Here is a 21,282-nt window from a genome sequence, read left to right as displayed (position 1 = left end):
AAAAAAAAAAGAGAGAGAGGTCTTGGCGTGGTGGCCCACGCCTGTAAACCCAGCACTTTGGAGACTGAGGAGAGTGGATTGCTTGAGTTCAGGAGTTTGAGACCAGCCTGGGCAACGCAGTGAAAACCTGTTTCTACAAACAATACAAAAATTAGCCAGGTATGGTGGCACATGCCTGTAGGTCCAGCTACTAGAGAGGCTGAAGTGGGAGAATCACTTGAGCTCAGGAAGTCAAGGCTGCAGCGAGCTGTAATCACGCCACTGCACTTCAGCCTGGGTGACAGAGCAAGACCCTGTCTCAAAAAAAGAAAAGAGAAAAGGTCTTAAAACAAGGAAGAGTCATCTTGGCTTTATACATAACCTCAGAAACTTCCTCTGTACTCATCTTCCACCCAAACCTCAAGGTCTTTTCTCAGTCGGTCACCCTTAGTAATGAATGCCAAGGTATCTTCCTTTTTAAATTTATTTTGAGATGGAGTCAACTCTGTTACCAGGTTGGAGTGCAATGGTGTGATATTGGCTCACTGCAACCTCTGCCTCCCAGGTTCAAGCTATTCTCCTGCCTCAGCCTCTATAGGCATGCTGGGACTATAGGCATGCACGCCACCATGCCCAGATAATTTTTTTTTTAATAAAAAAATAAAGACGAGGTTTCACCATGTTGGTCAGGCTGGTCTTGAACTCCCGACCTCAGGTGATCCACCCCCCCCCTTGGCCTCCAAAGTGCTTGGATTACAGGTGTGAGCCACCACACCCAGCCGCCCAGCTAACTTTTGTATTTTTAGTAGAGACGGGATTTCACCATGTTAGCCAGCTGGTCTTGATCACCTTGACCTTGTGATCTGCCCGCCTCATCCTCCCAAAGTGCTGGGATTATAGGCGTGAGCCGCAGCACCTGGCCGGTATCTTCCTTTAGAGATTAACTTTAGCATGAATTCCTCTCCCTGCTTAAACAAGCAGATATACTTGGCCACTCTAGAAGAATTTGATAACAATGCCAATAAAAGGAGTATTTGAGATTCTTCAGTCAGGCCACAAAGGATGACACCAGAAATTGCTTTGAGTGGTGATCACAATTTGCAGAGATAAGATTGCATTCAGGAAGGCTTGGGAAGTTATACATAGGGAGTGTCCAAATACCCAGAGATGAAATGAGCGTCTCGAGAAGCAGTAAGTCCCACATCATCAGTGGGATATTCAAGCTAGACTGCCCCTTGGCACATATCATGGAGAGAACTGCCAAGAAATGAGGATGAACTAGATCAGATACCCAATTTCTTCTCATCTAAGGTCTGTGAATTAAATAATGCTAAGGATCTTAGTGTTTATAACAACTTATGGTGGGTTTCTGGGCTCAAGGATCAGAAAACCACAGACCTGACCAGGATCCAGGGAGTTGAGAGATAACATAAATTTTAATGAAAATAACCCTGGCAAAGTGACCAGAGTGAGTGTGTGTGTGTGTGTGTGTCTATGGTTTTTGTTTGTTTGTTTGAGATAAGGTCTTGCTCTGTCACCTTGGCTAGAGTGCAGTGGTGCAGTCTTGGCTCACTGCATCCTCAACCTCCTGAGTTCAAGCGATCCTACTGCCTCAGCCTCATAAAGTGCTGGTACTATAGGCATAAGCCACCATTCCCGGCCCAGAGTGTTTTCTTTAGAGAAAGGGTCTTGCTTTGTCACCCAGGCTGGAATGCAGTGGTGTGATCATAGCTCACTGCAGCCTCAACCTCCTGAGCTCACGTGATCTCCTAAGTAGCTGGGACTACAGGTGCGCACCACCATGCCTGGCTAATTTTTGTATTTTTTGTAGAGATAGGGTTTGTTACTATGTTACTCAGGCTGATCTTGAACTCCTGGTTTCAAGGAATCTGCTCACTTCGGCCTCCCCAAAGCCTGGGATTATAGGTGTGAGTATACACCTGATCTCAGAGTATATTTTTACACTCTAATAATTATGCTTTAGTCGCATTTGCCCAGAAGAGCTAACATTTTGAAGGTAAAGTGATATTTCATTGAAACAATAAGAGATGCATCAAAAGTAAGTCTCTACTCCCTCTATCCTTTCCTGTAATAATGCAATACCTTGCCTTAGTATTCAGCATTGTTGAACAAAAAATTTCTATTTGCCTCTGAATAGTAAACAAATCAGTCTCCTGGTAACACTGGAATGTTATTTTTTAAAAAACAAATATGTGCTGTTTGTCTTAAGTCCTGTGTACTAAGCCATGCCTGCCTGCTGTGGTGTTTAGCAGAGCCTCCCTGCACGTTCTGTCCACGGGCTGTTGCTTCACCTTTGTAGATCTAGCCTCCTGTGGCCCTGCACTAACCAGTGGCAGCTCTGTTTAATCAACAACGAGGCCTCCTGTTCTGGGCTAATAATTTCCCAGCAGGCTCACAATTCCCTGATCATTGATGGTACCTACAACAGAGATATTATTCAGTGGGCAATTAGTGTCTGTGTATTGATAGGATACTGAAGTAATAGTTTGGAGATGTGGGTTCCACTTCTATTTCATCTATGACTTAAATTATTTTATGAGTTCCATATAAAGACTGGGAATGCATATAGGCCTTAATTTTTAAGGTCTGTTAGGATATAATAAGATAGTTAACAGCATACAGATCCCATCCTCCAAGACTCTATTTTTCAACCAGAGCTCAAAGACCTCCATGATGAAGTGGTATCTGGTTTCAGATCACAATCTTTACTCTCTAATCAATATCTTGTAAGGCCAAGATGTGTTCCAGGTATTAATTGCACTGCAAAGTTGGGAAGGGCCTGGGAGAGCAGCACCTTTGAGCCTCACAGGTTGGGTTTGGGTTGCCCAGTTGAGGGCAAACTCTCCCCATCCCCACCCCCATATATGTACACACACACACTGATACCATGTCATAGCTAATCGGCTTGACATCAGTTTTGGTTAAAAACCATCAGCATTTCTATTTCTTGTAGATGAAGGTCAGAGAGGATGTGACTTTTAAGATCTCAGTTAGTGACGGGGCTAAGACCAGACCCAAATTAGTGCTTTTTATGCCATACATTATTTTCCTTTTCCTTTTGTTTTTTTTAAATGGGATCCAGGGTAAATTATTTGCCTTTTCCTACCTAATCACTGTCTGAGATGATACTAAATAATGTCCATTTTGGACTCAAAAATGTAAAGGATTTTAACAAAAGGGTGGGGGGAAGGGTGCAGGGAATCTTTTCGAGGTGCTGGGGTACACAACTGCCTGTGGGGAGCCATGCACATTATCTATAAATGGCAACCTCTCAAGTTCACTGAACAGCCTGCATAAAGCTAACACCCTCAGTAGCCTTCTCTCCCTGTATCTGTTAAGAACAAAGATCTGAAAATAGGGTAGCAAAAGGTAAAGTTGTTAGCTGCCCAGGACACATACAGGAAGACCCTGATTCTGCAGCTGGCGTCGTGTGATGTAGGTGATAGCATAGGGGCTATGAAGCTAGCTGAACATCATAATTTTTTTTTTTTTTTTTGAAAGAGACAACAAAGGAATCTCTTTGTTGCTGAGACTGGAGTGGAGTGGCATGGTCTCAGTTCACTGCAACCTCTGCCTCCCGGGTTCAGTGACTTTCCTGCCTCAGCTCCTAAAGTAGCTGCTATACTATAGGCAAGCACCACCACACCCAGCTAATTTGTGTATTTTTGTAGAGACAGGGAGACAGGGTTTTTTTTTTCTTTTGAGACCGAGTCTTGCTTTGTCACCCAGGCTGGAGTGCAGTGGCACGATCTCGGCTCACTGTAACCTCTGCCTCCCAGGTTCAAGTGCCTCTCCTGCCTCAGCCTCCGGAGTAGCTGGGATTACAGGCACCCACCGCCACACCTGGCTAATTTCTGTATTTTTAGGAGAGACGGGGTTTCACCATGTTGGCCAGGCTTGAACTCCTGACCTCAAGCGATTCACCCACCTCAGCCTCCCAAAGTTCTGGGATTACAGGTGGGAGCCATCTCACCCCTCGAAATCTTGTCTTTTAATCCCATTGAGTTACTCCAAATTCAGGTGGGTATATTGAAAATACTGGAGATGAGGCCTGGTATCTAATCCTGCCTCTATAAGGCAAAGTCTAGCTCTGTCACCCAGGCTGGAATGTAGTGGCATGATCACAGCTTACTGCAGTCTCAATCTTCCAGGGTCAAGCGATGTGCCCACCTCAGCCTCCCAAGTAGCTAGGAATACTTGGCACTGCAAGGGATGTGCCACCATGCTCAGCTAACGTTTTTATTGTTTTTTGTAGACTATGTTCCCTAGGCTGGTCTTGAACTCCTGGTCTCAAGCAGTCCTTCCATCTCAGCCTCTCAAAGTGGTAGGAAGGCAGGCATGAGCCACTGCACCTCGCTGCCACACAGCTATTTGAGGCAAGCAAATCAAACACTATGTAAATGCTAATTTCAAGATAGTTCAATATCAACACTCTAAGTGAAAAAACTGCAACTTAGTTCTAAGTCTTCAATATGGTAGATAATCTATACTTTTAAAAATGGCACTTCAAAGAATACAAAAAAAAGAGAAAAAAGTGAAAAAAAAGGCACTTCAAAGAATTAAAAAAAAAAAAATGGCACTTAAAACTATTTTCTTGGCTGGGTGTGGTGGCTCACGCCTGTAATCTCAGCACTTTGGGAGGCCGAAGCAGGTGGATTATCTGAGGTCAGGAGTTCAAGACCAGCCTGGCCAAGATGGAGAAACCCACATCTCTACTGAAAATACAAAAATTAGGCTGCGTGCAGTGGCATACGCCTGTAATCCCAGCACTTTAGGAGGCCAAGGCAGGTAGATCACGAGGTCAGGAGTTTGAGACCAGCCTGGCCAACATGGTGAAACCCCACCTCTACTAAAAATATCAAAAAAATTAGCCAGGCGCAATGGCACACACCTGTAGTCCCAGCTACTTAGGAGGCTGAGGCAGAATAGCTTGAACCCAGGAGGCAGAGGATGGAATGAGCCAAGATCATGTCATGGCACTCCAGCCTGGGCAACAGAACAAGACTCCATCTCAAAAATAAATAAATAAAATAAAATTATATATTATATAAATTAGCTGGGTGTGGTGGCACACACCTGTAATCCCAGCTACTTCGGAGGCTGAGGCACAAGAACTGCCTGAACCTGGGAGGTGGAGGTTATAAGCCAAGATCATGCCACTGTACTCCAGCAGCCTGGGTGACAGAGACTGTCTCAAAAATACATATTATTTGTTTTTTTGAGATGAAGTCTTGCTCTGTCACCCAGGCTATAGTGGCCCAACCTTGGATCACTGCAACCTCTGCCTCCCAGGTTCAAGTGATTCTCCTGCCTCTGCCTCCCAAGTAGCTGGGATTACAGGCAACCACCACCACGCCTGGCTAATTTTTGTATTTTTAATAGAGATGGGGTTTCACCATGTTGGTCTGGCTGATCTCAAACTCCTGACCTTAGGTGATCTGCCTGCCTGAGCCTCCCAAAGCGTTGGGATTACAGGCATGAGCCACCACACCTGGCCCTATTTTCTTTTTGAATTAAAAAACATAAATCCCAGCCCCTGAACGTTTCCCCCTCTGAATTAGCTTCTGACCAAAAAAAAAATACCACAGTGTTTTAAACAACAGGACTTGATTAGATGGTTTACTGCCCCCTTATAGGGCTAAAATGTGATGATTTTCAAATCTAGGAAGATAAGCCCAAATAAGACTACCTTTTAAAGCTTTGTGTAAGACTTAAGAGAACTGCTTACATTTATGACTCCATGTATTGAAGTTGTAGTTATGCAGACTACAAGGTAGAAATAAAACTTAAGAACTTGCATCAAGCAGTCAGAATTTAAACTAGAATAATCTCACACCCAGAACACAATATGCTACTTCACTCTGGGCAGACAGAAGGTGAGGCAATTATTAGACCAGAGGGTTTATGTCTTTTTTTTTTTTTTTGAGACAGTCTTGCTCTGTTGCCCAGACTGGAGTGCAATGGCGTGATCTTGGCTCACTGAAACCTCTGTTCATGCAACCTCCACCTCCTGGGTTCAAGCGATTCTCCTGCCTCAGCCTTGCAAGTAGCTGGGATTACAGGTGCCTGCCACCACACCCGGCTAATTTTTTGTTTTAATAGACAGGGTTTTGCCATGGTGGCCAGGCTGGTCTTGAACACCTGACCTCAGGTGATCCACCCACCTCAGCCTCCCAAAGTGCTGGGATTAACTGCGCCCAGACGAGGGCTTATGTCTTTATTAGATGGTACACTCTTACCATCTGAGTGGTAATCCCATTTTTGGAACACCAACATCCAGCACACTGCCTGAGGTTCAGTAATTATCCAATAGTCACTCAATAGAAATATACTTTATCTTCATGGGAATATAACTGCCTTAAAAAACTGGACGGACACCGTGTACTAAAATTACTTTATTACAGTTGATTTTTTTTAAACATTTCCTTTGCTATGATACAAAGGATACTTACAAACAAAATATTACATATGACCTTGTTTTCGCTCTTATGTTCTGACAACTTGGTAACAGCTTTAAATGCACAATCTATACAATTAATACAGGTTATATATGAACTATAAGGTATGCTGAACCAGAAGAATACTGACAATATACTGTACAATAAGCCTTACCAGTTAGTGCTGTGGACCATTTATACCAAAAGGAAAATGCACATCTGTACAGTCACCTTTACCAGCTGGTGCTGACAGAGAGGGAGAGGCTTCTTCCCCAATGCAACCCTTGATAAGCCTCCACTGTGAGCGTCTGTTTGGTCCAAAAATCGAGAGGACAGTGTATATTTAAAATTAGTTATTGGTAAAGTGGTAGAACATCACACTTTCAACATGATAATCTCTCAAAAAATATCAGTCCCAGTTTTAAAAGACCACAAGATTTTTGTCCACTATGAAAACCCTATAGGCTCAAGGGCTTTGGGAGATGAGAAGATGAAGGCTGCCAAAAAAGGAGGCAAGAAACCAAGCCAAAATCTAGGTCTTGCAAAATCATCATTTTTCCCTTCACCAAAGGGAACTAGAAATGTACAAATTCATTGATGAACCTCAATGATAGCATATCAGTTAGCTGATAACCCTCATTTTATCTGGACCCCTGACTTGTGGGAATAACTGAAAAAGATTGTGGATAATAGATACCACTTTTAGAAAAGAACCTCTTGCTTAGTTAACATATTCCCCTTAGCCACCAGAGCTGGTCCTGGGCTATTACAGGTGTGCATTCATCTCTCAATGGTNAAAGGGAACTAGAAATGTACAAATTCATTGATGAACCTCAATGATAACATATCAGTTAGCTGATAACCCTCATTTTATCTGGACCCCTGACTTGTAGGAATAACTGAAATAGATTGTAGATAACAGATACCACTTTTATAAAAGAACCTCTTGCTTAGTTAACATATTCCCCTTAGCCACCAGAGCTGGTCCTGGGCTATTACAGGTGTGCATTCATCTCTCAATGGTCAACTCAGAAATGATAAGGTTACAGCTTTTTTTCTTTTTTTTTTTTTTTTTTTTTTTTTTTAAATAAAAAAGCAATTGACTGAAGCATTTTCTTTTTTTTTTTTTTTTTTTTTTTTTTTTTTTTTTTTTTTGAGATGGAGTTTCGCTCTTGTTACCCAGGCTGGAGTGCAATGGGGCGATCTCGGCTCACCGCATTTTCTTTTTTTTAGGTAAATAGCAAAAATAAAAATAAAAACCAACCCTGGCATTTGCACAAATAATGCAAATGGAGTGATATGGCCTTTAAGGAAGGGGTTAGTAGAAAGGAAGAGGGAAGTGAAGAAAATCCAGATAAAATGATGTACTAATTTCTTTCTTTTAAAAAATTTCTACATGTGCAAAAAAAATCATGCTGTTTGAGGAAAACAAAGGGAAATGAGTACATAAAACTAAAAACATAAATATGTTTGGGTGACTGGTAAAAGTAGAAACCAACCTGGGTTATAAAAAGGATTATACATTCAAGATGCTCTTAAACCCAGTGGGATAACTTATGTTAAAACTGTGTTAATAGTTACGTTAAAAATCTCAAGTTTGTTTTTAAATCTTCACGATACAAGCAAAGCTGTTTTAAAATATACACTATACATATTCTCATAGTCTCTTCGACCTCATTAATGCGCATTAGGCTTTTTCGTATACTAAAACAAAGGGGTTCTGAAAGCTAAATTGCTCATAGTAACCCATCCATTATTTAAATGGTTGTCTTAAGTTTTAAGTGGGTTAAAAAACTTTAGCAGACTTACATAAATAGGATTTAGCAACACAAGTGTTAATTTAAAAAACTCTAAAGCATTTACAAATTATCAGATTGGAACAGTCTGGGAAAGTTCTGTGCACTATACTTTAAAATGTTATTTACATCAGACCATTGCTTTTGTAAAAGTTTCCCTAAAAAAAAAAAAAAAAAAAAAAAAATTAGAGAATTAACCTGTTCTAGCAGAGAAGGATCGTAAAAGGAAAGGTAAAATAAGAACAAAATTATCTTCTAATAGAAACCCCACACATCCTTCTCTTTTCTTGGATTTTACCCTATGAAGCCACCTGCAACTCCTAATAGGCTCATATATAAGGTGTCAAGATGTGATAAAATTCCTTTTCAGATAAATTACTGGCCTTAAAAGGACTTTTTTTTTTTTTTTTTGAAATGTTTTCCCACCTTGTGTCTCTGGCTTGGATTATTCTTGGACACATGTAATTAATTAGAGGAGCACTCCTAAGTAGGCACCATTCCCATTTAATGTGGAATAAAAGGCATAAAATGCTGTTAGGAAGGGTGGTGGTTTCTTTGATATTATGAAACGCAAAGAAGGACAGTAGCACATTTGGAATGGGAACCAAAAGAGAGCTGTGTGGCAATACAGCAGGACAGCCAACAAACATCTCGATAAATTATAAATATACTTGTCTATGACAAAGGAAAGGGATTAGGAGGGTTCCAATAGCCCCTGGGTTTTCGGATACGTGCCAAATGGTCACACAGACCACCCAGAATCTGCAAATGTTGGGCAGTTACATCCTTTAAAGTCATATAATTCACTCCATGACCATGTGCAATTTATGGTAACAATGTTCATGCCCAGACAATGTATTTGGGGCTCAGAAAAAGCAAAATGTGCCACTGAAACCTGTTCTCTCTATATAACTGGTCTTCATGCTTTCAAGTGGCCCTAATATACCCTGGATATTAAGCCAAGCCATGCAAAAGCAAAGAGTACACACTTGTCATTAACACTGGTATCTCATTTCTAAACCACTGACCTCAGAGTTGCCACAGAAACATATTAACGCGAGTACTGAAAGCATACAATCGAAGGCTCATGGATTTCTAAGAAATGCATTTCCCTCGTCTATGTTCACCAGCCTTTAATACTTTGGCTACAAGGCATATCAGAGAAAAGGAGGTTAAGTTGGGTAATGACAAAAGAACATATGTAACTCTGGAAATAGGAAAAATGTTCCAGAAATGGGATCAATGTGCCAGCAATAAGCATAGTTCATTTCATTTGCAAATTCAGTTAAAGAGCCCAATAAACAGTTCCAAACCATAATGTTATCACCTGCATAATTTACATAAACATTAAAACACTTGCACTTTATAGACAAAACACACTTTTGTAAACATGGCCACTGGGGGAGAGAGGCTCCCTACCTCATTCATGATTGAGGACATGTGATCATTTATATTAAATAAAGTTATTTCACTGCAAAAGATTCCAAACCTGACCAATGATTAAGCTTCATTTCCCCCTGTTTAACAACATTTAAATATTAATTCTAAAAATGTCACCTAGGATGGTTTCAGGGTTAGATGCTAGGACCACAACTGGTAATGACAGCAACTTCTCTCTAGCTGGCACAGACCTATAAACTTTAGTACAAAAACAAAAAAAATACAGAAACTAGGTCAATTTGTTAGCTACATATTTACAGATAATTACATGATTTTTCACTCACAACTGCTAAACGCTATGAGTGAAAGAAAACTGTGCAGGTTGAATTACCCGTACTTTGGGGAAAATTCTGGGCATCAAGATACCCTTTTTCATTCATTCAGAAGTCTCATCCACTTTTTCATAACAAACTACCTACAGATGTTCAGATTAGTATATCCAGTGGGCATCCTGGTGTTTCAGTGAGGATTAACCTTTTTCTCTATTTAAAGAAGAATTCCTTGTATATTTCAAAACAAAACAATCACACAGACATATATACAAAAAAAACCAACTCTGAAACTTCAAAAAGTTTAGATTGCTGGGAAACAGTTAACAGTGATGGTGACATAGTAAATGGCTCCCCAGTTTTAATTCTCTGCCTTTATTTTCTTTAAAGGATATTTATCTTTGGGTGGGTAGGAGGTGCAAGTTTAAGAAACCCACAACAGGCAGATAAGGTGTATACTAATTTTTATATTTCTTATGATCTAAAGATTACCATTAAGCCAAATGGGGTCTCTTCCCTTGTACGAGTGAAATTTTGGAAATCTGAATACAAACGAGGAAACCATTAGTCAACATGACCTTAAAGGGGACTACCAGAATTCAGCAGAAAATATAAATGCAAATAAAGGAAGAGTTCTCAGCTTCACTTTCTTTTTCTAGACTGTTTAATAAAACTTACTTCTTTACAAATTAATAGTAACTTCCAATGTAGACTTATTGTAGTGATTTCATAAAAGTGCAGATAACATAACCAGACACAGCAAAACAGACTTCAATCAGTAGTCCTTGCATACAAGAGGCAAATCTGCTCAGGTGTACAGCCAACTCTTCATCCTTTAAGGAATCTGAGGATGGGAAATTTCCAGTTCTTAAAAACTAAGAGTGAGTGAATCTCTTTTAAAAGGCAGTGCTACAATCTGGTTGGGGGCTTTATCATGTTAGATGGGGGAAAACAAAATAGAGAATTTCTTTTCTTTAAAAATGGTCTGTATTTTGGTAAAAAGCTCAAAGATGCCAGCCCAAGTTTTGACATTGCTCCTAGAGATGGCTCTTTTCTAAGATATGAGAACCTCTTCTTCCATCCTTATAGGAAATTCAGACTTACATACCTTAAATATATTATTTTTTGACTTGAATACACAACAAGACACTTCACATTGTGAGCACACGACAAAATGCAGGACCATATAAATCTCCAAGGAAAGAGTTAATGTGTTGGCCAAAACTATACTTGAACAGTAGTGGCTCAGAAGTGGTGGAAGGTGCACAAAGAAATTATTAGCAAGCAAGAAGAGGCAGGTAAAGGGAGAAAGCCCCTCACCCAATATCAAATCCTTCTCTCCCAGTGGCCATTTCCTATTGATTTTACAGTTTAGGAGAATCTTAGATGCTTTAGCAGTAATTCCTTTCTTGGCTGTTTTGATCCTCAGCAAAATTGTAATTATTAGTATTAATGGAGTAAAAATAAGAGGATCAATGGTATCACTACTAAGAAATACATACAGAAAGCACATAAAAATTGTGTGATTTATTGTTTTTTTTTTTAATCATCTTTGCAGAGGAATCACCACCAGTGTTCTTACTTTCCATGGTTCATTTCTCTCTGCATTACTTATCTTTTATTGGATCACAACACAAACTCACAGAAACACTCTCTGGCTCCTTCCCCAGCACCATTTTACTGCATTGCAACTTATGATTCCAAATTTCACATAACATCCTCTCCATTCACACAAGTGCTAAGAGGGGATTAAAAAGGAAAAAATTGCATCTAATGACCACCTTCTCACAAATATCAACGCAGAGAACTCATTCTTAAGAAACACATGCATTCTTGCCTTAACTGAGGACTGAAATAACAAAACCAAACAAAAATAACAACTTTTAAGTGCCCTGATGGAAATGTACAGTATGAGTTACATCCATCCATCTATCTATACACACATAAAGACACTCATATGTATATACAATATATACATACAAATGATAATAGCTATACCAAAAATGTGCATATTTAACACAGTTTTAAAAAGCCAGTAGATCATGGTATAATACAATTTATTTCCACTAGTGAATGGCACAAATGGAGAAATGCAAAGGAGGTGTTTCAAGTACAATGAAGTCATTTTTCACAGGTGAAAATAAATAGTATTATTCCAGTGTCCAACACAATGTATTCTATAAAAGTTTAAAATACCAGACATTTAGTACTTACAGAAATAGTTACTAAAGTCTGTTTTATGGTCTGAAGAAGACACTCATAGAGTTTTCAATTTTTGAAAAGGGGGTGAGAAAAAAATTGGTGGAAGTAGGAGGGAGTGTTCAGGATAGTTTCTTTAGTGTACTGAATGTTTACCTGATGTCTAGGCAACCAAAAATCATAATGACTATGCTAAAAAGTTCCATTTACCAATAAATCCTTGACCTGGAGTACTAAGTATATTACAATAGTGTATGTGTGGCTTCAAATGCAGGATTCTTTATCTCTAGGTATTGAAATGGCCATTAAGAATTGCAGCTCTGAAAATATAAACACATTTTTTAGATAACATTATACAAATAAAAATACTTCTGGATACTAGAATTTGGGGTTAGAGCTGACTTCAATTAGGGGAGGAAAAATATGTGCAAAGGGAAGGGAGCTCAATTTGGAATAATATATTTCAAAGTATGCAGCTTTGCATTTTTAAAATGCTAACCGAAAAAATGGGAGAGTGACCCCAAGGAACTTTTTATAGCCAGCCTCTGGATACCAGATATAGCATTTACAACTTCTGATATGCTAGACAAATTTTCCATACTTTTTTTTAAACACATATAGTGAGTGAACACCAACACTGGGAAGGAGGTAGTGTTAATTTGATCAAATATTGATATTTGCAGAGATTCAGAAAGTGCTTGCTCTTTCTCTAGGGTATCTCAAAACCTTTCCAATTTTTCTGCTATAAGATTTACTCTGTGATGGTTCCTACTACATATGAGATTCCCCAGAAGCTAGATCTCACAAACATAAACCAATTAATTTGAATCATTTTTGCAAACTATATATACTTTAATTAACTTCATAGTGAAATCCAGGTATAGTCATCACCTACATGTAAAACTGGTGGCCAATTAAGTGAGATGCAAAACCCTACCTGATAAACATTTGGATTCAGTATTAAATCAGGCTTTTTGTAAGTACTTGTGATCTGAATGGAGTCAGTAACCCAATTTGACTTATTTAAGTCCACAACTGGACTTTAAAATGTACCATCAGTAGCACTGTGGGTTTGAAAAGCGTTTTGTATGCAAAACTGATCTGCTTCCCTATTCCATCCAGTAGGACAGAGGAGCCAGATCTATGAATAATTTTTAAGGGTATCAAATTCCATTATATTTTTGACATTGTACTAAATTCTAAAGCTCTCTCTTATTTTACACCAAATAGGTAGATTTCTCAATTTGTTGAAAACACTACAATACCTGAACGCAAAAAAGATACTGAGACGACTAAAAGCCCCTTTCGTTAATATGACAAGTACGTGTCATGTTTACCTAAACACTGGTGACATGGAGCATGGCTGAAAGGACAGCACATCAGAGTGCTTCTTCAAACACTGCCTAAAATTTTGTGTGAACTCTATGGTGATCTTGGTTTTAAAAACATTTACATTAAAACATTAGTTTTCTTCCAGTTTCCCTAAAATGAATCCTCAGAAACTCCTACAAGTGAGGATTCATGGTGATTCGACTGACATACCTGGGGAAGACTTAAAATTTGGTTGAGCAAACCAGGACTTCAACAGCGATAGCCTAATTACTAATTGGTCATTAGTTTGGTCTAGGCAAACAGTGTCATTGAGAGGGACTTAGAGTTCTACCTTGGAGCCCCTGACTATAGGAAAAGCAGGATCCAGAGTTAGCAGCAAGGATTCTTCAAGACAACTTGGAAGGGAGCAGGACAGTAACTCATAAGAAACTCTTGATTTGTCACTGAAAAGGATATTTTTCTTCAAGTCATACAGCTTCCTACCCACCTCCAACTCAATTTCTATACAAGAAATGGAAAACCAAGAAAACAACTGACTTTTTAGCATTGGGTTCATCCTTCATTGTACAACAAAACATAACGAAACAAAACGTGCCCCCTGAAAAAAAGTGTTAGCTTTTGTCAAGAGATTCCCTGACCACTATAACTTACTTTTACCTTTTTTTTTAATTGGCCAAACTTCCTAGTTCCTTTTCAGTAGTACTTTAGCACTGGGCTTGAGACTTGTTAAAGTGGTGTTTCCTATTGTGTGGTGTTAACATGATGCCAAATGGTCACTAAGTCTCAATGAACTAGAAGTTTGTTAAGTACTGCAGCAACGAAAACAGCAATTAAAAACAGAGGACCTGCACATGCAGCAAAATCTACAGTGGTGATGAGGATCAGTCAGCAGCTGGTAAAGTCACTGGCTCAGTGACTCTTGGTTCACTGTGGCAACTAAACATTTAAATAATTGGCTATTCTACTTGTAAACAGAAAATCCCATAAGCCAAAAGGAGACAATAATCATGTTTATGTAGTGTGATAAGAATTTCAATAGATGGCAATTTGCAAATATGGCATCATTCAAATACCTCTGGCATTTGATTTGTATTGGCTGTATGTCTTTGTTTTTGTACAAACAAAAGTACTGTTTGGGGTCTTGGGCAGTAGAGAGCTTAGCTAGGATGAGATATCACAGTATAAGCAACAAAACGTCAGGACGTGTAAGCTTCATCTCCTCACTCTGCTGCGGGACATACCCACCATATGAAATTTTAGGGCCCCTTCACCCTTCTGTCTTCCCCATTGAAGGCTCACAGGTTTGTTAATGTAATCCCCACATAACTTGTCATCTCCTTAAGTACCCCCATCTCACTGAAATACAAAGAAGGCACAACTAAATGGACAAAAATCACTCACAAGCCTATGACGCATTCAGGAAAAAAAAAAAAACTAATTTGTTTTCTACTCTGAAAAAGTCAATGCAGTCCTTTAGTGTTTATGGATTTCTGCTTTTTTTAGTCCAAATGAGGCTGAGAAGTCAGATCAATTTAATAACAAATACATTGGTGAGGGGATGCAGGTATGTACCAGTAATAACTTATTTCAACATATGCTGCCTGCTGTGAGTGGCTCATAAGAATCTGGGATATGGAGGAAGGCTTTAGATCTTTTCAGAAACTTCTTAGGGTACAAACACCCAAAAGTGATGACTGAAGCCACTTTGCTGTGTTTTATTTTTGCAGTGTTCAGAAAATATCCCCTATCTAGCCAATTCTTCTCACCACATGCATAATATATATGTATGTGTGTGTGTGTATATATATATGTATATATACACACACATACATACACACATTTATTTTAATATCAATTCCACTTTTCAAAATTTCCCCAAAAGTTAAAAAAACAAACCCGGCAGCCAAGTACTATGACATCCCAATTAGTAAACACAAAACAGAACGCTTTACAAAAATGAATAAAATATACCATATGTACTCAGCTTCCACACTGTAGTACCCAAGTGAGGAGGCTGCTGTGACGATGTCTGTAGGCAGTTTCTTTTGGCAGACAGCTCCAGCGGAATTGCCACTCTCAATTATTAAGTTATGTATAAGACATGTGTGACCCATTGGATATTTGTGAAGTGACACTCGTGCTTCTGCTCATGCCCTGCTCCGTCCGTCCCCCAGAAGCTGTCCGCCTCAGAGCCTGGGGGCTATTGCGGACTCCCATACTGCTACCTCGAGGTACCCCTTGCATTGGCCCTGAGGGGTGACCCCATGGCTGGGGTCCACCTTGCATTGGATGGCCCCAAGCTTGTGGTGGGCCACCAATGGGATGACCCCAGTGAGGTCCTGGACCCCCAGTAGGGTTATGTGACCAACCAGAAGCTCCCGGGTAGCTGTGGCTGAATGCCTCAGGGGAGAGATTAGAAAGGACCATATTACTAAAACCTAGTCTCATGCTTTCAGAGTCAAAAGCTTCAATTTCTCTGGCTTGACGTTCCAACAGGCTTCGTATTCGTTCTGTGCGCTCATTTTGCAAAGCCAACATCTCTTCTTCAATCTGTTGAAGGTTGGACAAAGGAAAAAAGCCAATTTATTTTTTTTAAGTCTATAAATAAAGGAATCAATTATTCAGCTTTGAAGTGGCTATTTTATGGATGTATATTTGTCCATGAGTTTCAAATTTGATTTAAAATTTTTGCCTTTATTTATTTATTTATTTATTTAGGGACGGAGTTTCGCTCTTGTTACCCAGGCTGGAGTGCAATGGCAAGATCTCGGCTCACTGCAACCTCCGCCTCCTGGGTTCAGGCAATTCTCCTGCCTCAGCCTCCTGAGTAGCTGGGATTACAGGCACGCGCCACCGTGCCCAGCTAATTTTTTGTATTTTTAGTAGAGACAGGGTTTCACCATGTTGACCAGGATGGTCTCGATCTCTTAACCTTGTGATCCACCCGCCTTGGCCTCCCAAAGTGCTGGGATTACAGGCTTGAGCCACCGCGCCCGGCCTCAATTTTTTCCTTTGTTAAAAATTTGTTTAAGTTTTTATATGTTCAAGGAGTACAACTGCAGATTTTTTTACATGCATATATTGTATAGTGGTGAAGTCTGGGCTTTTAGTGCACCCATAACTTGACTAGGGAACAATATACTCAATAGGTAATTTTTCAATCCTCACTCATCTCCCACACTCCCACCTTCTGTAGTCTCCCCAGTGTCTATTATTTGATGCTATGGATATACATTTAAAAATCAAAGGAGACATCCCTTAGAAGTCAGCATAATTTATATTTTTAAAATGTGTAAAATGAAGTCCTTTATTTTTATTTATTTTCACTTTTTTTTTTTTTTTTTAAATAGAGACAGGGTTTCACCATGTTGGTCAGGTTGATCTCGAACTCCTGACCTCAGGTGATCCACCAGCCTCGGCCTCCCAAAGTGCTGGGATTATAGGTGTGAGCCATCCCACCCGGCCTAAAATGAAATTCTTTTTTTTGTTGTTTTTTTTGAGACAGAGTCTCGCTCCGTTGCCCAGGTTGGAGCTCAGTGTCACTATCTCGGCTCACTGCAACCTCCGTGAACCTGGTTCAAGCGATTCTCTAGCCTCAGCCTCCCAAGCAGCTAGGATTACAGGCGTGTGCCACTGCATTGGCTACTTTTTGTATTTTTAGTAAAGATGGGGTTTCACTGTTGGCCAGGCTGATCTCAAACTGCTAACCTCAGATGATCCGTCCACCTCAGCCTCCCAAAGTGCTGGGATTGGGGATTTGAGATAATATGGGAAATTTGGACATGCATTTTTTTTGGGGGGGGATGGAGTCTCGCTCTGTCACCCAGGCTAGAGTGCAGTGGCACAATCTCAGCTCACTGTAACCACCACCTCCCAGGTTCAGGTGATTCTCCTGCTTCAGCCTCCCAAGTAGCTGGGACTATAGGTGTGAAATACTGTGTCCAGCTAATTTTTGTATTTTTAGTAGAGTCGGGGTTTCACCATGTTGGCCAGTTTGGCTTCTAACTCCTGACCTCGTGATCCGCCCGCCTTGGCCTTCCAAAATGCTGGGATTACAGGTGTGAGCCACCGTGCCTGGCCTAGACATGCATTTAAAAATTATTATTAATTAGTGGCAGAGGTGGGTGGATCACAAGGTCAGATTTCACCATGTTGCCCAGGATGGTCTGAAATTCCTGAGCATATACCTCTAATCAAAGTGCTGGGATTAGAGGAATCAGCCACTGCACCCACCCCCAAATGTTCTTACTTAAAAAAACTGCTAACCATGATGTTGATACTAAGTGAAATCTTGAGAGAAAATTAAATGAGATGATAAAAAAAGGTCATTTATGCTCTGGAAATACTACTTTATGTATCTGTGTGTGTGTGTGTGTGTGTGTGTGTGTGTGTGTATTTTACATAGAATTTAACATTTATAGTTGTACTGTTAACTAAAAATTTAAATGAAGGATGAGAAAAGTTGAAATAAGACTTCATGCACATGTGAGGCTCAACCTAAATGAACAATTTTTGGTTCACTTGCAGGCTTACAGCAATCTTCAAACAATGATTTTTCACCTAGAATCATCTAACATTCACTCCAGTTCCATTTCTATTTATTTTCAGATGTCTCCCTCTGATCTGTAGGTACAACCAGCAAGCATAAAGTGCAGAAATTACAGCTTTTAGGGTTTTACCAAGTTTTTCTAGAGAGGGTACAGGGTCTTAGTGATTGCTAATTGACCCCAGCCTGCCTTGTAATCACGTACTTCACTTGAAAGGCAAAATATTCTCCATAAAAACCAAGTAATATCTTGAAGTACTATAGATGTATCATCTTACTGTTCTTTTATTCCTTCAAATACTAAATAATTGTATGCATTTTTCCATTATGAAATAAATCCACATTTTAAAAAAGAAACAAAAAAAATCAATCTATCACATTAACATAGCCATTACTGACATTACTTCAAGTAGGATTTGCCTCTTAAAATTTTGTTCAACACACCATAAACATTTTTCCTTATTAATACTGTTTTTGCAGACATCATTTAAATGGCTGAATAAGATTTTATTATTGGTTTGGTCATATTTACTTAATTGTATTTCTATTTAAATAGCTCATTTTAAACTATAATGAAGTTGTTATAATTAACATATTTGTTTTTTCTGTAATTTGGATTTATTTTCCTTTGAATAAGTTCTCAAAGTTTTAAACAGTTAACATTTACAAGGTGAAATATACAACTCCAGGCTGGAAACAGTGGCTCATGCCTGTAATCCCGGCACTTTGGGAGGCCAAGGTGGGCAGACTGCCTGAGCCTAGGAGTTTGAGACCAGCCTGGGCAACATGGAGAAACCCCATTTCTACCCTTGTCCCCTCCAAAAAAAAAAAAAATCAGTGGTCATGGTGGCGCATGCCTGTAGCTGTGAGGCTGAGGTGGGATGACTGAGTGAGCCTGGGAGACGGAGAATGCAGTGAGCTATTGTACCACTGGACTCCAGCCTGGGCAACAGAGTGAGACTTCATCTCAAAAAAATAACAAACAAGTATATATGCATACAACTCCAAACTGCTTTCCAAGATGTATTAGCTATATATAAATGTCACTGTACCTTCACCAATGAGTACTGATTTTAAGCCTACATTGTAACGGTTTTGTATTAACGTGCAGTTTTTGGTTAGTATATTAAATAAGACTAAGACCCTAATTAGTGCTGTTAACCGTTAACCACTAGGTGGAGCTAAAATTACAATTATACTTTAATAGTGCTAATAGTTCTTTCATAACACCATTCTTCAAATACTATAGGGAGTTTTCCATTTAGTGATAATACTGAAGCCTAAGAGACAACTTTAGATTAAATTTTAAATATAAAAGTTGGAATGAGACAGATTTAGGAAATCTGTATATGGAAGAAACTATGGTTTTTCAAAATTTATGTTTCTTTCTCATCTTTTTTTTTGAGACTTGGACTCTTGCTTTGTTGACCAGACTGGAGTGCAGCAGTACAATCTTAGCTCACTGTAACCCCTGCCTCCCAGGTTCAAGGGATTCTCTTGCCTTAGCCTCTAGAGTAGCTGGGATTATAGGTGCCTGCCATCATGCCTGGCTAATTTTGTATTTTCAGTAGAGACAGGGTTTTGCCATGTTGGCCAGGCTAGTTTTTAACTCCTGACCTCAGGTGATCTGCCCCACTTGGCCTCCCAAAGTGCTGGGATTTCAGGCATGAGCCACTGTGCTGGCCTTGAGATAAAATTGAGATAATATTTAGATGCAACTATCTCTCAAAGAAGCCAGTAATATAGTCATGCTAGAGAAATAGTAACATCTCATATCTTATTTAGGTGATTTATTTTATTTTATTTTTTTTTTGAGACAGGGTCTCGCTTTGTCACCTAAGCTGGAGTGCAGTGGCATGATCTCAGCTCACTGCAGTCTCAACTTCCCGGGCTCAAGCGATCTTCCCACCTAAACCTTCCTAAGTAGCTGGGACTATAGGTTTGTGCCACCACACTTGGCCAATTTTTAAATTTTAGTAGGGACAGGGTTTCTCCAGGTTGCCCAGGCTGGTCTCGAACTCCTGAGTGCAAGCGATCTGCTCGCCTCCACCTCCCAAGTGCTAGGATTGTAGGCATGAGCCACAACACCCAGTTTAAAAGGTATTTTTTACTTTAATAAGGCATTCTATTTTTATCAAAAGAACTATAGGACATAGAGGAAAAATCTACAGGCCTATGGTCCAGAAATAATGACAGCCTTAGATTAGGTAAGTATTAAATGCAATGACAAATGGACCTAAGACTACATCAGCTGTTGGGAATTTAAGACTCAAGAATTCTGGAATGTATCTCTGAATCCCGGATACAATTGATAATTGACCACTGTTTTATTTATTTTGAGATGGTATTCTGCCTTGTTGCCCAGGCCAGAGAGCACTGGTATAGCCATGGCTTACTGCAGCCTCAAACTTCTAGGCTCAATCCATCTTCCCACCTCAGCCCCACAGGAGCAAGCTACCACACACAGCTAATTTTTTAATTTTTTATAGCGATAGGGTCTCCCTATGTTGCCCAAGCTGGTCTCAAACCCCTGGGCTCAGACAATCTTCCGGACTTGGCCTCCCAAAGTGCTGGGAGGCCACTATGCCCAGCCTAACCTACCACTTCTTGCAACAAATACCTTTCTTCTCCTTACCTCTCAAAATCTTTTGTCCATCACCCTTTCCCCAATATGCACACACACCTTAGTATCCTGAAGGATGGAAATGAATTTCGGGATTCTAGTTCTATTTTCTAATGTATCTGACAAGAATAATTCAGAAAAAGTAAAGATGTGCATCTAGAAATAACATTTTTTTCAGCCTGAATTTTCACCTGTGTGGAACTGATTTTACCTTCTGTCCCTCAGTAATCCTCTACCAATCTGTATAGCCAAGGACATATGAGTATAGTATATATTCCTGATCTTTTGTCCCTGCCTCTCTCAGGCAATTAATGCAGCTCTCTTTCTTCACTATTTAAGTCTTTCTCTGACCTCCTTAGGTAGAGCAAGCTAGGTACACACAAGTGAGGAGCAGGGAGCCAAAGCTGCTACTCTCAAATTCAACTGTCTTTATACACCATATCTTTTCTCTAGCAATTACTACTTAATTATATTCCCTTGATTTTTAGAGCTCATTAATGATAAAGTTCATCAGTGATTTTAAAGAAAAACCTGCTGTGATAACTAGAATTCAGGAAATGTGGTATTGTGAAAAAAATCTAATGTGACCTCTGCCAACATGAAAATATATTGATAAAAGCCAAAAAAAAAAAAAAAAAAA

General features: G+C 39.6%; 1 protein-coding gene across 1 annotated transcript in view; it reads right to left on the bottom strand.

Annotated features, from left to right (window-relative positions):
- Positions 1–8,626: 8,626 nt before the first annotated feature.
- Positions 8,627–21,282, bottom strand: part of TAOK1 (TAO kinase 1) — a 180,549-nt gene continuing 167,893 nt past the window's right edge. The window contains exon 19 of the mRNA XM_037743274.1: positions 8,627–16,042. Within this exon, the coding sequence (XP_037599202.1) occupies positions 15,562–16,042 (481 nt within the window). The 3' untranslated portion in view covers positions 8,627–15,561. The remainder of the gene's footprint in view (positions 16,043–21,282) is intronic.

Source organism: Cebus imitator, unplaced genomic scaffold, assembly GCF_001604975.1.
Source record: "Cebus imitator isolate Cc_AM_T3 unplaced genomic scaffold, Cebus_imitator-1.0 Scaffold140, whole genome shotgun sequence".
Classification (NCBI taxonomy): domain Eukaryota; kingdom Metazoa; phylum Chordata; class Mammalia; order Primates; family Cebidae; genus Cebus; species Cebus imitator.
This window is presented reverse-complemented; position numbering and strand designations above follow the sequence as displayed.